Here is a 15,838-nt window from a genome sequence, read left to right as displayed (position 1 = left end):
TTCAGTTCCAAAATACACAGTTACACTATTTTTCCCACATTAAGCTTGTTGTTGTATCCTCAGCCAGAGCTTCCTCGCCACATTTCATGTATCATGTAATAAGTCAGCTCAGAAACCTTAACATCACACCATTACTATTATGCATGTCATAAGAATGGCTCTGGGATGGAACAATCATTTCTTTCTGCAATCCAGGAAGATCAGTGAGGAAGTGATAATCATCTACAATTGTTTTTTGATAAATATTGACCAACGGTATGTTCTAACCTCACAAAACTCTGCAGATATTTGCTATTACCAGCATTTCCTTCCCCTAATATTTAAACTCTTCTTACCTATGAACAGATTCCACTCAGTATCCAAATCAGCCTGATTTGCTAGGCAGCCCTTCATTACATTGAGGCAATAGTTGTTGCAAGGTTTCACAGTGGGAAGTCCTCTGCAGTAAGGGCAGTACAACATCTTCATTAGCGCCCGGATGCACCCTGGGGTGGGACTGACCTGCAGAGTTTAAGGGGGAGGAAAGAAAAAGAAAAAGGAGTATATCAATCTCCTGCCCTGTGAACGTTGGGGCAGCTGAGGTTATGCTTCTCAATAGTTAATGCAGAAGGGGCACTTTGTGCAGAGAGCTCAACCCTTGACAACACCCTCCTGTGAGACTAATCGATTCCTACCAATTATCTCCATTTAGCACAGCCAGCAGTGATTTTCAGAAATGTAAAAATCAACACTCCCGTACTGATGGCAGTGTTTTCCACCACAGCCCTCCCACACAAAATCTATAGGAACATACCCCCAAAAGAAGTTGGACAATAACTGACTGACCTAATGTGGAGGATCCTGAAGAGAGACGTGTTCTTCTTAATCCTATTAGACCTGCCAGTCTAGACATTGTTACTGGATCAGATTCTCCTCTTTATTAACACACAGTAAATCCCAGATAATCCTGATCATTTCTATAAAATTATTCAGAACTACACCATGGAAAAAGGATATCATTCTCTTTCAGTCAAAGCCACCATTCTATCTTCTCAGACAACTTTACAAAGAGAACAGAGGGGTTTTGTATGGTTTTGCCCTTCAATATCTCAAGTGACAACAGCCTGATGCATTTCAATTTACATATCGGTATGGCACAAAATGGCTCTGAATGGCGAACTGAAAACAGCCATCAGAGTCAATGGCAAGACACTCACTGAGTTTAGGAAGCTTTCAGACAAAATTATTAATCCTGGGCATAATTGACAGAAGAAAGTAGTGTGTATACATAAATTTAGAGTGATTATATAATATAGTTTACACTGAAAGGGGTATGGATTTCCTGCAGAGAGAGAATGAAGTGTAAGGAAGTGTTTTTTAATAAGGATCCTCCATTATTTTTAGTGATAGGATCCTTCATCTCACTCTTCTCAGCTATTAAAAGGCCAGGCATCTCTTCAGTGATGTGTCTTCCATATTCAAAGGAGACAAATAGGTCCACTTTAGGGAGGTTTCCTTGCCCACCTATGGAAAGCACAAATCATCTTCTGGAAGGCATTCATTCAGGTTTCTATATCTAATTTAGACTGCACGAATTGGTCACATTTGATAGAAGTGTGGAGCTCCTTACGTAAATGTTATTTCCTTCTTCCTCTCATTTTTGTATTTAATTGTTTGATCTCAGATCTTTAAAATCTTATGTACTATTATAACATGTATTTCCCAGGACAAAAACTTGATCTTGGATTAAAAGTACTAAACAAATGTTAGGTACTACTTGCAATATTTTCTTGTCATAGTGATGCAGAGCATGTGTTTCTTATGCCACGGTGGCAATACAGAACAATGACAGAAAGGCTTCAGATTCCTTGATGATTTAAGAATTTCTGGAGAGTGCAAAATAATGGCATTCCTTTTATTCATTCTGTTGGTTCATGAATAAATGCAACACTTTTCATATGAATTTGAAAGGATTAAAACATTTTTCTATGTTAATGGTAATTTATGCTAAAACAGGTGAAAGTATGCATCTGGCAACACCGTAACAGTTTCTGATACGTTTTTTATTATTGGAATTGTACTGAAGTAGTACTTCTTTCCTTTTTCTTTGAGATTTCTTTTCCACTTTTTGATATTAAAACACTGATTCTAGAACACTATACAGCACATATTCTTTATGATTGACCTTTTTATATGAGCCTGGCTGTTAAAAGTTATAGCTGGTGCCTCTGTATATGCTCAGAGGTGATTTTTAACTTGGCTTCCTAGGGAAATTCACTGAACTTGCACAACACTCTCGTGCTGTGTGTGAGGGTATATTTCTCTGTCCTTTCTTAATAGCTTTTGAAGCTGTTGGCCAATTTCAATCAGATTTGACTGAGGAGTTCAGATCTCAGTACATTAAGGTCCTACAAGTTTTTTTGGAAATAAGACAGTTGGGAGAAGAAAAGAGACAGGTTTTATTACTGCTTTTATTGAGGAAAAGATTGAAGCATGAGGTCAGTTCTTCACAGATTCTAAAGAATCCGTGTGGAAGAAAAATATTATGAATGCCTCAGAAGATAAAAAAGCATCAGTTGAAATTTTCACTTCACTAAATATCGGAAAATCTAAATAGAAGGTACATATCCAGGGAAAAATATACTTCACTAATTTCACTGCTCTGAACTAATTTTTTGAGTCACTTATCTAACTTTTTTTTTATCTTTGCACCTCCAAACCTACAGTAGGCTGATTTTTACAAAAAGACATAGTTACCAGAAGTTGGATGTAAGCAAAAAGTAGATACCTATGGTTAATGGTACAATGTTCTAAATAACCACTAAAAGCCAGAGAGAGATGTTTCTGTTTTGGGACATTCAGGGTTGTCAGCAAAATTTCCTTCATGCCTAGAATTATGCTTTTTCCTAGGCTCTAAAGTCTTCTCAATGCAAAGTTGTCAGCACCCGATAAGGTCAGCTGAAATTCACATATTCCATAGATAGGAATCCATGTCCTCTCTGGCCTCCCTTGTGCTGAGAGAATATACATCAAAGGATCTTGGCCTTTCACAAAAGCTTCCTGGTAATTCCTTTTTTTCCAGAAGCTGAGCTAGAAAATACAGTTCCTAGTTTTAAATTATATCAACCATATATCATAAATGTGTGAAGTCCTTTGGGTATAGGTTATTTCCTCGTCCTTTTACAAGTTTATTCTGAGAGAGAACTATCTATGAGCTCTTTCTCTGTCAGAGGTTCAAACAGTATCTTTCACTCTCTAGGACAGGACTCTAAAGACAAATCAGAATATTTTTTTACACTGGTCCAGTGAATCCTGAAATCTTTTCATTGCCAGGCAGAACAGCTTTAACAAGAGTGTTTCTAGGAAGAGTCCACTTCCAAGGAGTCAAGATAAATTCTTACTGCTGAAAAAGAATGAACTGAACTTAGGTTTCTCATATCTTATCTGAAGAGTTTAATACCTACTGTACAAAACAGTGACATGATCAACAGCACTTTGGAAGAAAGGAATATCCTCTGCTGCTTCTAAGTAATGCTGCTTCTAAGACAAAAGGCCAAGCTGTGATTCCAAGCAGAAAGTAGATACAGAAAACTTTTACAGACAGGTATCTTCAACCTCCAACACAGGCAGCTGCCTACTGAACATGCTAGAAGTTGTTGTGTTTTTGAAGTAAAATGCAAGTATGGATCAATTCCTGTCTCTGAGGCCAAGTAGCAGGTACTGGCTTGCATTGACCATATTTAGGACTAGCATCTTCTGGTCCAAACTGGTTCATGTGCCTTACTACATAACTCTTGTTCCTATTTCTCCTCTGGGCCCTACATGGCTCCTGAGTAATTTAAAGACATAATAATTGTTTTTTGTGATGGTTATTTTCCAGCTCAATGTGTTTGAAATAATATGACGCAGCACTGCAGGAAACTACAGGAGCTGCTGGAAAATAAGTTCAACATTGCATGTTTTGATGTGAGACAGGAGCTTACATTTTCCAGAAAAGCAAAAAAGTGATAGAAAGTGATAGAAAGGCACTCAGGAGGCAAAACAGGACAGGTGTCTTCATGTGGCAGTGAAGGCAATGCCTGTAGCGAAGTGCCCTGCAAACAGTGCTGAGACTTTGCTCTGGAGACAGACAGCCGGGGGGGTCCAAAATGGACCCAGTGGTGGCTTAAAAATTGAGCTGTAACCTGAGCACTTGATGAGTCCAATTCTCAAGCAGGCTCCAAATCTACTCGTTTTTTAGCAGTACTAATATATCTTTACATACCCCATTTTCTATGGAAAAGGGGAGTTAGAAAATCAGCTTCTTTGGAGGTGTGAGGAATAGAAGTTAAACGGTGTATTAAAACAGTTAGGTGCCTCTGTGAATCTAGCCTTCAGAAAGGAGCCAAGTTTCAATTCCCAGTAACTCTTTTTTTTTTTTTTTTTTTCTTTTTCAGACAATATAGTCAGGCCTCTTTCCTCCCTTAACAACAGCTCAAGTATCTGCCAGGCAAAAAACTGTCACACTTCACTGTTACATTAAAAGTCCTAGCAAAAGAACAAACATAAAATTCAGTGTAGACTGCATTTCAGAAAGCTATGAACATGTGAAATCTGGAGATTATCAGAGAAAGTCATTTTTCAGCCATATAAAATTTGCTTGCTACTACTTGCTGCTGGCAAATTCTATGAAATGTATTTTCAAAGACCATTTCTCATCCCATTTTCCAAAAAAATTCCTATAACCAGAATTTCTCTCATCTAGTAATACTTTTCTGTAGACCATTTAAAAGACTTCAGTTTAGAAGCATTCTAAACATGAAAAACAAGAAAACATTGAGAAGCATTTGCTGAGGAGAGCTCAGCATTTTCATCAGTTTTGTTTTAAATCAGATTTGTAGGTAAATAGAACAAGGTAACATTTAGTTTGGGCTTTTTTTGTGTGTTTTAAAATAATATATAATTGGTTCTATGCTAATAAAAGCAGACAAATTTGCACAGACTTCAGAGTTTAGAAGTAATATGATTTGTGAAAAATCATATATTATAAATCAATCACATCACGCTGAATGACATAACTGGAGAAATACCTATAGAAGAGTCATTAATTAAATCATGTTGTCTCCCTGACCGACTAGGTCATCCTCATTTTATTGTAAGCACGCACAGATTGTAGCACATCAGAAAAGTGCCCTTCTGACCTTTGACTAAGCTTAGTAGCTGCAGGACATGTTACTTTGCTGCATTTTGTTACATTTTCTGACAGCTTCAGCTTTACCTAAATGCATGTTTTTGCATACATGCAAAAAATCTAAGAGTAAGATTGTTAAGTGCTTCATTACTGAACACGTTGTTTTTCCCCACAGAAATTCTAGAAGGACTATTCTTTCATCCAGAAGACAGACTTCGCAATAATAAACTTGCAAATATAAATAATTGAGGAGAGAACTTTCTTGGGTAAAAGTCATGAAACTGTACTCTCTCACAGCATCACAAGGTCTCTGCTTTGTTATGTACTTGACCTGTTTTTCATAATCAAAAGCCTGGGCTCTATCAAGATCATAAACTTAAATGTTTCTTCTGATATTTTTTTTTTTTTTAAAAATCAAAAAAACTAGATAAAAAGCCGGTCGCCTTTCAGAGGTCAGACACACTGAAACTCATTTCCCCTGTTAGTATTTACAGGGATTTCTTATTGAGATAGCTGGTGTATGGTGCCAAATAACGGTGTTCTTCCAAATTAATACTGAATGCACCTAAACTCTGGGTATAAAGCAGATCCTCTCATTTCTTGACATACAATAAAATCTGTCAAGTATGAGCAGAAGGAACGAAAACAGTGCCATCCTAGAGACCAGGTATTCCTTTCAGAAATTCTATGGACCCAAGCAACTGCCCATAGGACATCTCTCATTGTGAATCACATACAGCTGCCCCATAGCATAAAGATTGAGGAAAAACTGCAGGGATGAAACAGTCCATTTCCAGCCAGCTGGACCAGGAACTAGGATATTCCTTAAAACACCCTTACGCTAAAGCAATATATATTCTGAGAAGGAGAAGAGGATTGCACTTTGTTTCTGACAAATTATACAAGTGTTTTAAAAACCTGTCTATCGGATAAAAAGTGGAAATTTTTACTTATATTCTCATTTGGGCTTCAGATTGATAACAGTTGAATAGTGTTTTTTTCACAAGAGGGTGAGGCATATTCCTTCAATCACAAATAAGTGGATCCTAATTGGAATGGGTTTTAAAATGAAAAGTGCTTAGCACTTCTGTGTGGGTTAAACTGCCCTTCTCCTGACTCAACAAGACGATGTGTGTCCTGTATCAACATGATGCTGTCTGAGAAACTTAGGCACTGACACTCCTATGATGTCATCTACTGGATCTCTCCCTAGTTTGTTTCCAATTTACTAATCCAAAATGAAAAATGGATTTAGTTGCTCAAGTCTCGTTTTGTTTGTAGTCCAATTATTTCAAGAGTTTCAATGAGAGCTTGGAAAATATTAATATAATATACATATTTATGCAGGTGGCCAGGTCAGAGTCTGATCATGTATATATTGACATTTCTCAACTAATTCTAAATGAACTGCAAAAAAAAAAATGCGCAGACCACTAACAGTAATTGTCCTATATTCTTCAAAAAGTCCTATGTCCTATGTCCTTCAAAAAGTTAATGTGCCTGTGGACAACTTCACAGTCCAGTCCTGGTATTTTCAATATAAAATTAAACGAAAATAAATTGGGGCACCAGGATTAGAAGTTCATGCATGTGAATCTCAGAAGGACAAAGAAAAGCTTTCAAGTTAATTCAAGAATTGATGATTATTGTATTCCACCTGCCAGAACTGAGGAAACCTTTTCCTACATGCAAAAGCTTAGTTTCTCATCTAACAAAATGATTTAAAACCCATTGTAACTTTATTAAAATATTAACAGTGACGTAACCTGCATCAAAATGAAATGTATCATGAAGGGCACGTTTTAGGACATGAAGGGTTGGCACAAACTTTGAAAGCATATGTCCTAAGAGCCACAGATCTTTCACCCCACCATCCTTTCATGTTTAATTACTTTTAGCCTGAAGACTAAACTTTTTGTTGAATCACTCATTACTTTAAATCATGTACCTTTGATACTATGACACTATCTTCTTGGCAGGACACAATTGCTCCCTATTGATTTTTTTTATTGCTGGGGAAAACAGATGAAGTTTAGCTGGTAATGATGTTTTCTTCCTTTCTCCGTTTCTTTTCTTCAAACTATATTATTTGCTCACTGCTGGATCCAAATCATGCATTTTTCTCCTTGTCCATATTTTCACTATTTTCATAGGTACTGTGCTGCACTGTTTTCATTTAATAATCTAGATGTCAAGCAGTTGTTCCTTCCAACAGCTTTCAGCTGAAAATATGTCTTTTATATATATAAAATTAGGGCTACACAGAAATATTCACACGGTATTTGAATGCTTTACTGAGCTATTTCTCATGGTTTCAGTCTGACTCTTGGTTGCTAAGATCTCAGTTCACTTCTCTTGTAGCTCTACCTGACACGCAAACAAAAATACTGCATCAACCATACTCAATTGGGAATTTATATTGTAGAAGGTCAATTTGAGAATAGTTGCTCATATCAAACAAAAGCGTAGTCTAACACCAACTTCCTACAGATAAAAATAGTTATCTGTTTAACAATTCATAGCATCCCAGATGACTGAAAGCTAGAAGACCTTTGTACTACTGTCTTTTACTGTTTGTGCCTGAATTACACTAAAATAAAAGCAGAATGCTACAAACAGTTAAGTAGATGCAAGGTACAGGCAATTCTGGGATTGTATAACTATCTCAAGAATATGATAGGATAATGTGTATTAAATTTCATTTTAGTCTCTTCATATCCACTGAAATATTTTTCTACAAAATAACACTGATAGTTGAATAAACTCATTATACAACTAGAGGTGATTTTAAGGAAATATTTGAATCCTAAAAAAGCCTTCTGGATGTAAATAATATATTTACTATCTGTTATTACTCAATGCTAAGCACTTACCCATGATGATTCAAGGGAACCATGCTACTTTTTTTTTTTTCTCAAAAGGAGCTTTTAGCCATTGTTTAACAACTCAGATGTTCTTTTGCATTATCTATTTTGTAAACTTGAAGTTTATGGTAACTGTATTCCTTTCCAACATTCATTAAAATTCAGGGTATTTTTTTCATACTTATTTGGTCACCTCTGTCCATCTACAGTTATATTTGCATACTTGTGTAGTCCAGGAAGGTGAAGCAATATTGCTTGCCCATTTTACAGAAGAAAAACTGAAATACCACAGAACAAATTTTAAGGTATTTAGAAGAATAAAACCCTGAAATTTATGGACCAGACAAAGTTTTCAAAGCTGCTTATGAGCATCACTCGGATCTGCGATTTGCTTCCCTTATCATTGCATGCTATTCTAAAACAGCTTATAGGAATGTAAGGACTGCAAATACGCAAATGGTTGCTTCAACAAGTAGCACATTACATAGTATAGCATTGTTGGAGAGGTGAATTTGGAAATACACAGTTTCTCCATAGAAGTCAAGTGCAGAAAACACAAGGACAAAATGTTTGTATGTTCATCTGGGTAAGTCTGAGCATTTTTTCCGGAGGAAAAAAATATCCAACTTCTCCTATTTTTAGGGAACCAGGGAAGCTATTTATCAGATTATTCAAATACAGAAAATCCAGATTTAGAAAATCACTTGAAATGCTGCAATGATATTTTGCATAAACATTTTTAATAGTTTCTTGAATTTGATATTTAAAATATTAAAATTGTCCCTGTGATTAAAGCAGAAATTTCTTACTTGAAAATAGTGCAAACTGAGAATATAACATCAAAGAGGGACATTCATATCCCATAAAATATTGCAGAGCTGAAAAATCTGTTCTTCAAATTTTCTGAAAAACTTATTTACCTTTCTCATCTGTTGTCAAATCCAACCTACATTAAATGGATTTGGGGGTACAGAGACCATCGGTTATTTTAAGCATTGAAAGGGTAAAGATAAGGTGAGAAAACTTTGAGATAATTTCTTCCTTCTCCCAGGAGATGAAAAGTTTTCTGTTATACAGAAGTAAGGGATGAATCTCCCTGCTGCTAGACTTTTAAAATCCTACCATCTCTTCTGGAACAAAAACTTTAAGACACTGTCTTAATAAAAAGTAGTAAAAGTAGTTCCTCTGCCTCTTTTTTTTTTTTTTTTCTCCCCAGGAAGAAGTCATTGCATCTCATGTAAAAGGGAATGTGCCCATTTCTTCCAGTCACTTGTAGAATTGCGTATGGCCTCATCCAGATAAGAAGGTCTGAGTTTAACAAGGACGTAGGTGCTAGTTTACCAGGGTTTATAATATAATCATGTAAGTCAGACTGATTTACACCAGTGACATAAACTGATTTTAAAGTTGTAGGTGAATGTTCACACATCGATAATTAGGTTGTACAAATACAAACATACATGAATCTTTAAACAGAAAATATCTGAAAAAGTCAAGCAAAATCTCTACTTTTTTAATGCCAGTAGGAATTATATTAGCAGTGTTCTTGATTTTAGCTCTACAGCTGGGCTTTGTTGCTTCCTGAATGAACACTGGAGGAAAATACCAGTTCTATGATCAGCAACCAACCCGAAGCATTGAGACATGCAGAGTGCTCCAAGACAAACACTGCACTGTGCAGCCCATGTTTCCTCACAGGGGCCGAGACCCCTTCATGACAGTGTAATCCAAAATGTTTGATAGTAGGTTAGTAACGGCTGTAGCTGCATGTATACAACATAAGAAACCATATCTGAGAACTGAAAATGGCTTCACTAACTAAATGGATATCTAACTGAAACAGTTAGAGGCAACTGATACTCTTTCTACACTTTCTGAAACAGTTAGATATCGTAGAAAGAGTATCAGCTTCCTCTCACAAGTCCAGGGGACCAACAGATGAGAAACATAAATCCACAGAATCTCAATACTGGCAAAGAAGACAACACAAAATAGGCTTTGACATGACTGTAAGCAAGATGGCCATAAAACCTTCTGAAACTGTCCGCTTCAAGTATGGTGGAGAGCAAATCAAAACCCATAAAGAACTGAATTTTAGAAGAGTTTTTCAGCAGGATTTGCTTGATTAGACAGGGGTGTCTAAATTTGACCTAAGCCTGCCTTACTGGAGTCTAGACAGTAAGGCTAGTCTAACCAATTCACCTTGGCTTAAAACTATCTGTTAAACTAGATGCTTATTACTTTCTCCAGGTGCTGTAAAAATAGTGATTATACATACATAAATATCTTCAGATCTATGCTTACAGTGAAACAAGATGAATCCACTTTTCTTTCCACCAGAAAAGCAGAAGGATACTGCTGAGCAATGATGAGCAGTCAGGAGAAGAGCTGAACTGAGAGACACATTAGGAAAGCATGATGAGGAAAAAGTGCCCATCTAGGCTGCGCATAATCAAGGTTATGTGCTCACTGGGAGGTTAAAAAAAAATAAAGGCATTGTGGAGAAGTGGATCGAATATTATCTAGATAACTATCAGAAATAGAAGAGGTCACTGATAATCTGGAAACCAAACCCTGCTTAAGCAAGAAGGAAGACTCTGAGAGAGAAAAAGATAAAAGAGAATAGCTGCCACAGCAGGAAGTAATGATCAAATCAAGTCATTAGACATGCTGCGCAGCAATCTCTGGAAAGGAAAATGACTTGAAGAATGGACAGTCAGCCCTACTTAGAAAACCCAAGAAAGCTGAGAGGCAGAACATACAAGAGAGCAAAGTCTTGCTGACTACCTATCTATGTTTAACAGGGCAAAACAGAAAAGGAAATGAGATGCAAATCAGTTTTCTCAAACACAGAGAGTGCAGCAGATCTGTTCTGATCACTATAAGCACTCACAAGCACGACAGCAATGTCTGTTGTGACTTAAAAAAAACCCATGCAGCTCAGAATAGCATAGTGGGCTGTGAGCCATCTTCAGTTGCAGGATGTCAGCAAGAACATGCTAGTGCTAGCCCTGCTGAAAAACAAATAAATGAAGAAACTGTTGACAGTCTCTGTCAGTGACAAGTTATGCAATGATTTGGTGTGACAAGTGACAACAGAGCGACCCTATTGGTTCCAGCTCCATGCTGCTCTGACAGATGTGGAAGAAGTTCAGATGGAAAAAGGCACTTTAAAGCTTAGAGTTAAGGTGATTTCTGTCTGAAGTTTGCTGACCATGGCAGTCTTCTAAACACAGCAAATAGAACTTGCAGTTTCCTTGCTTGTGCATTCCACAGAACTGATGAATTGTTCATTCTCCAAAACAGTAAGGACTAAAGGATAGGGATTGAGAGGACTAAAACTAAAAGGATGATATTCTCCTACAGAGTACAGTTCTACAGAATTGTGTGAAACTGTAGAAGTAACAAAGTAGGCAGCTCCAAAGTAGATTGCTTTGTTTCTTGATGCTTGTTCATCATATCTCCACAATGAATGGGTTAAAAAAGGGTAAAATGGCAACTTGGCATTTGAAATTTGACAAGTTGAAAAAAAAGTTTGTAAAAATGAAGGAACTTCTATAGAAAGAAAACTTTTTTTTTTTTTTTTTTCCAGATGCCTATGTTCGTGGTCTTTCTGCATGAACTGCGGAAGGCCAAATCACACACGCACAAAAATGCTGTGTTTTGGAATGAAACGTTAACTCTGATTGTCAGCAGTAAGCTGACCACATGCTTCAGAAACAAGACAGGAACAAAAATATAGTCATCACCTCAGCAATGGCCACAAATGTTACTTTAAAGATGAGCTATTTGCTCCAGGCCAGCAAAACCCAGGATGTTGAATATCTGGGACACAACAGAATATAATGCTAAATACTTTGCTTCTGTTTCTGTTGCATCTAATGATATTAATGAATCATAAGATGAAGCACAATAGACAGGACGTAAAACAAATCTTACGTGGATTATATGTAAGTACCAAGATCAAAGATGATCATCTTAAACTATTTTGTTAACTTGTAAAATATAGAAAGGTTTCAGATCTTTAATGTATCCCAGTAAGAATCTAGGCAGATACATTGCTAGTTTCTAATACTCAAGTGTGGGCAATTCATCATGATACACAAAGTCTTGGTAATATATTCAGGGTAATATGCAAACAGAAAGATGCTTTATAAATAGCCCACTATCTATTTATAGAATCCATAATTGCCCACTCCATTATGTGGGCTCAAATCATGTGAGGTCACCTTATATCTCCATGTTCACATTTCCTCTTTTATGGTCTTTGAAAATCCTCTTGTTAAACTTTCACAAAGCTACTTGTAAGTATAAATACCATTTATAAAATATTTAACAGATGCTCAAGTGCACCTTGGGATGATGGCTATGGTCTGGAATGACCTGTTTATGGGAAGTGTGCCCACATTTCTGCTGAGTATTGCACTTGAAGCTGTTGGAATTGCATAGTAGAAAACATTTGCATCTTCTTCCCATCACATTAAAAAAAACATCTCCCCTGATAACTCCTTCCTTATGGGTACAAAATTTAGCAACAGAACGGTCCTCAGGAGTGTCTGCTTATCCTACTTCCAAGTGACTGTAAGAGTTATACAGAAGGAAGAATAGTTTAGGAGAATGAATGTCTGCATAACGGGAACACAGGGATAGCCCTCAGTGTTTTGTCCATGATTTGTCTACTAAAGAAAAAAAATATGGTCCAGAGTATTAGCACAGGTTAGCGTATATATATATATATATAAAATTAGCAGAAAGAGTAGTCCTATGTTAAAGATTCAAATTTCTCCCTCTTTCACACCCATGAGCACATAAACATATGAAATCTAAACTCTTATATCAATATTGTAAAATTACAGGCATTGTCTTGTGCCTTGTCTAGTTAAAGGGTTGTGCTGTACTAGCAAAATACCTCTATTATACCTAACATTAACAATCATAGCTCAGATAGATAGATATTATCATTTTTAGAAAACACTCTAATGGAAAGAATGTTTCCATTCTTTCTATTAGAAAGCGCATTGTAGCAATTGTTTGGAATAAGCAAGTACCCAATGAGGGAAAATTCTTTGAGTTTAAATTGGTTATTTGTTCACAATTGCAGAAAGCAGATCAAACCTATGCTACAAGAATGTATCTGACAATCAATCAGATTTGCCTTCTCCTTTTATGTAGAGGTAGACTAAGATGAAATTTAGTATTAAACCCCGATTTAATCTACCATGAAGTTTAAGCTGATGAGCAAAACAGAAGTAGAGAATAAAACTTGTATGAAAATATTCCTTTAATATTTTGCTTCTCATAAATTCTCAGCAGGTAAGCTGTTCAGTAAATTTATCTTTATCCAAAATTGAGCAAGAAAATACACTCTGTGTTAGACTGACTAGGCAACAGATTTATAAATGGCAACAGATTTATAAATGTGAAAATTAAGAGTAGAAATTGAACTCTGAAAAATATAGCCTGAGATTATTTTCTTTTGCTGAGACATTTTGCCATCATCATTTTAAACATAATCATTTCTATTATCACTACAAACTACTGTAATTTCCTTGATTTACAGTTCCCACTTTGTCAAGTACAGAAATCAGTCATTTACATGTTATGGCTTAGATCTGTCAACAGCCCTTCAAAGCACTGATCCTATATCCTCCCTGGGACGGAAGCACTCTGCAGTATATGCCGAAGCCCATCTCCCACACGTACACTTCCCAGCCTCTGGCTAAGATCAAGTACATCGGCTCTTCTTACTGATTAATATTGGATACAACCTCAGCTTGCAGATTTTATGTTAAATGGATTTGGAGTGCTCGGGGAGAGTAACAGCTTTCTCCATGCACTCCATGGATCCTGATATTGAAGTCCTTAGGGGTACTGTGGTCACACCATGGCCGCATGGCAGGATGTAATAACTGCGTATGTAACCAGCCAATGTGCACCTAGTGTGTTTCTTTTAGATGACATCTGGTTTCATGGTGTTCCCATAGATCTTCTGGTGTGGGCAAGCAAGCACTGGAGCTCCACAGCCACTGGAGCTTCCCTCTTCCTGAGGGACTCCTGACACTGTGAGTCAGGGATATGGAGAGCGTGGAGAAGGCTATGATAGTCAGCTCTTATAGACAGATGGCTCCCCTGCTGCTGTCACTCTTCCCAGTCTTCTGGACTTTTCACACTCCAGAGTAAATTTGGACGGACTTAATTAAGCTATGGACTGAACTGGCCCTGACTGCACACATGATCACACCAAGGCAGAGGTTTTCATAAATCTTTCCCAGCATGGCAAATTCTTATTGGACATAGTTAGAGATGTTCTATACTCCATCAAATCAAGTGTCAGTCCTTGATGGCTGGAAAATCCCCATTCTTGCTGAATGAGAGCACTGCAAAAATGAGACTGGATAAGAATATGGCCCAATGTCTATAAGTGGCGAATGACTGAATTTATAGCCAACTAGCTCAGCAAATCCAGAACTAAAATGCAGCACTGCATAATGGCTACACAGTGGTAAATTTATATTTAAACTATTTCATTGTCATTTGTCTTTATCCGATTAAGCCACTTGATTGATAAAACATGCTGGAATACAATTTATATGCAGCAGTATAATCTACCTAGCGGTCTGGGTTTGAGAACCACAAGGATAAACATACTCAAACCATAAAGGCACTCTCAGTGCCAGATATTTATTTATAAAGCCTGCTGAAAGATGTCTCATCATTATCATCTCCATTATGGATGAAGTGTCAGCTACACTACCACAACCTATTTCCAAACCTTTTAAAGTTAAAACAAGTCTCAGTGATGTCCAACACATAAAGGTATTTCACAAGTCAGGAGAGATTTCCTCACTAGGAATATCATTCATTTTCTACAAAGAAGAGGACAACAGGTATATCACTGTAACAACAGCACCATTGTAAACCTTTGACAGGGAGGCTAAATTTTCCAATAAGTACAAAAAAATACCAAAAACACAATAGTCTCCTCTGTCATTACAGGCGGATACTGGAAGGGAGTATGTATCTGGCAACTTTAGGCCAAATCATTGTAAGATGGCCAATTTCACTGTCAGTCCAACTAGCAAAGAGTATCTTATTTCTGATGATATTTCTAGGAAAAAAAAACTTCCCAGGAGAACATTAGCTCTTGCAGACCGCTGCCTTACATGGCTGCTGAAAGATGTCTAATAAAGGAGGGAAGATAATAATTGGTTTTCTTTCTAAAGTAACAAAGAAGTGAATGGAATAGATGCTGCACCAACAAGTACTAAGATTCAAGTTCTTACCTACACTGGCTCTTGAAGGTCTTCTGGACATCATTTTTTGAATTTAAAAGATTGTTTCCAGAGCATAAGAAAGATTAAATTTTGTTATGCCTGCTTGACTTTCAGAATCTTTACATATAACATACATCTCTAAACGAACGTTTAAATATACTCTAAACATAACAGCCCGTTAACGCTAACAGTGATTAGATTCTGTTGCATGGGTATCTCTGCCCTAGGGAGCAGACCGGAATAAACTGTTGATTCCAGATGTCAGTAAAATGCCATTTAATGGATGGCCTAAAAGTTAGTAATTGAGGTCAACTTCAACTGGGTACAGGCAGTTTGTTCTTGTTTCATCAAAAGACCATTTTCCAATTCACAGAGAAAAGATATATTATAAAAATAGTCCTTTTTTCACTGTCATTGGTTGTTTTAATACTAATTTCACCACTGCTACTTAAAACCAAAGTCCACTGACCCACCAATCTGCACCACAAGCAGCTCACAGATTAACTGAGCAAAACAAGACATGATTTGCCAAATTTCCTCTGATAGACACT

At 36.8% G+C, this 15,838-nt stretch overlaps 1 protein-coding gene across 2 annotated transcripts in view; it reads right to left on the bottom strand.

Moving 5' to 3' along the window:
* The window catches only part of GPC6 (glypican 6), a 686,072-nt gene that overhangs the window by 180,832 nt on the left and 489,402 nt on the right, over window positions 1–15,838 (bottom strand). For both annotated transcript variants that reach the window (XM_088523305.1, XM_088523306.1), the window contains exon 4: window positions 336–501. In XM_088523305.1, coding sequence (XP_088379431.1) covers window positions 336–501 — 166 coding nt within the window. The remainder of the gene's footprint in view (window positions 1–335; window positions 502–15,838) is intronic.

This window comes from Tinamus guttatus, unplaced genomic scaffold (genome assembly GCF_059628265.1).
Source record: "Tinamus guttatus ecotype Peru unplaced genomic scaffold, ASM5962826v1 Tinamus_guttatus_pri_ptg000180l, whole genome shotgun sequence".
Lineage (NCBI taxonomy): Eukaryota > Metazoa > Chordata > Aves > Tinamiformes > Tinamidae > Tinamus > Tinamus guttatus.
The sequence above is the reverse complement of the archived record's forward strand: the minus strand, read 5'-3'. Positions and strand labels throughout refer to the sequence as shown.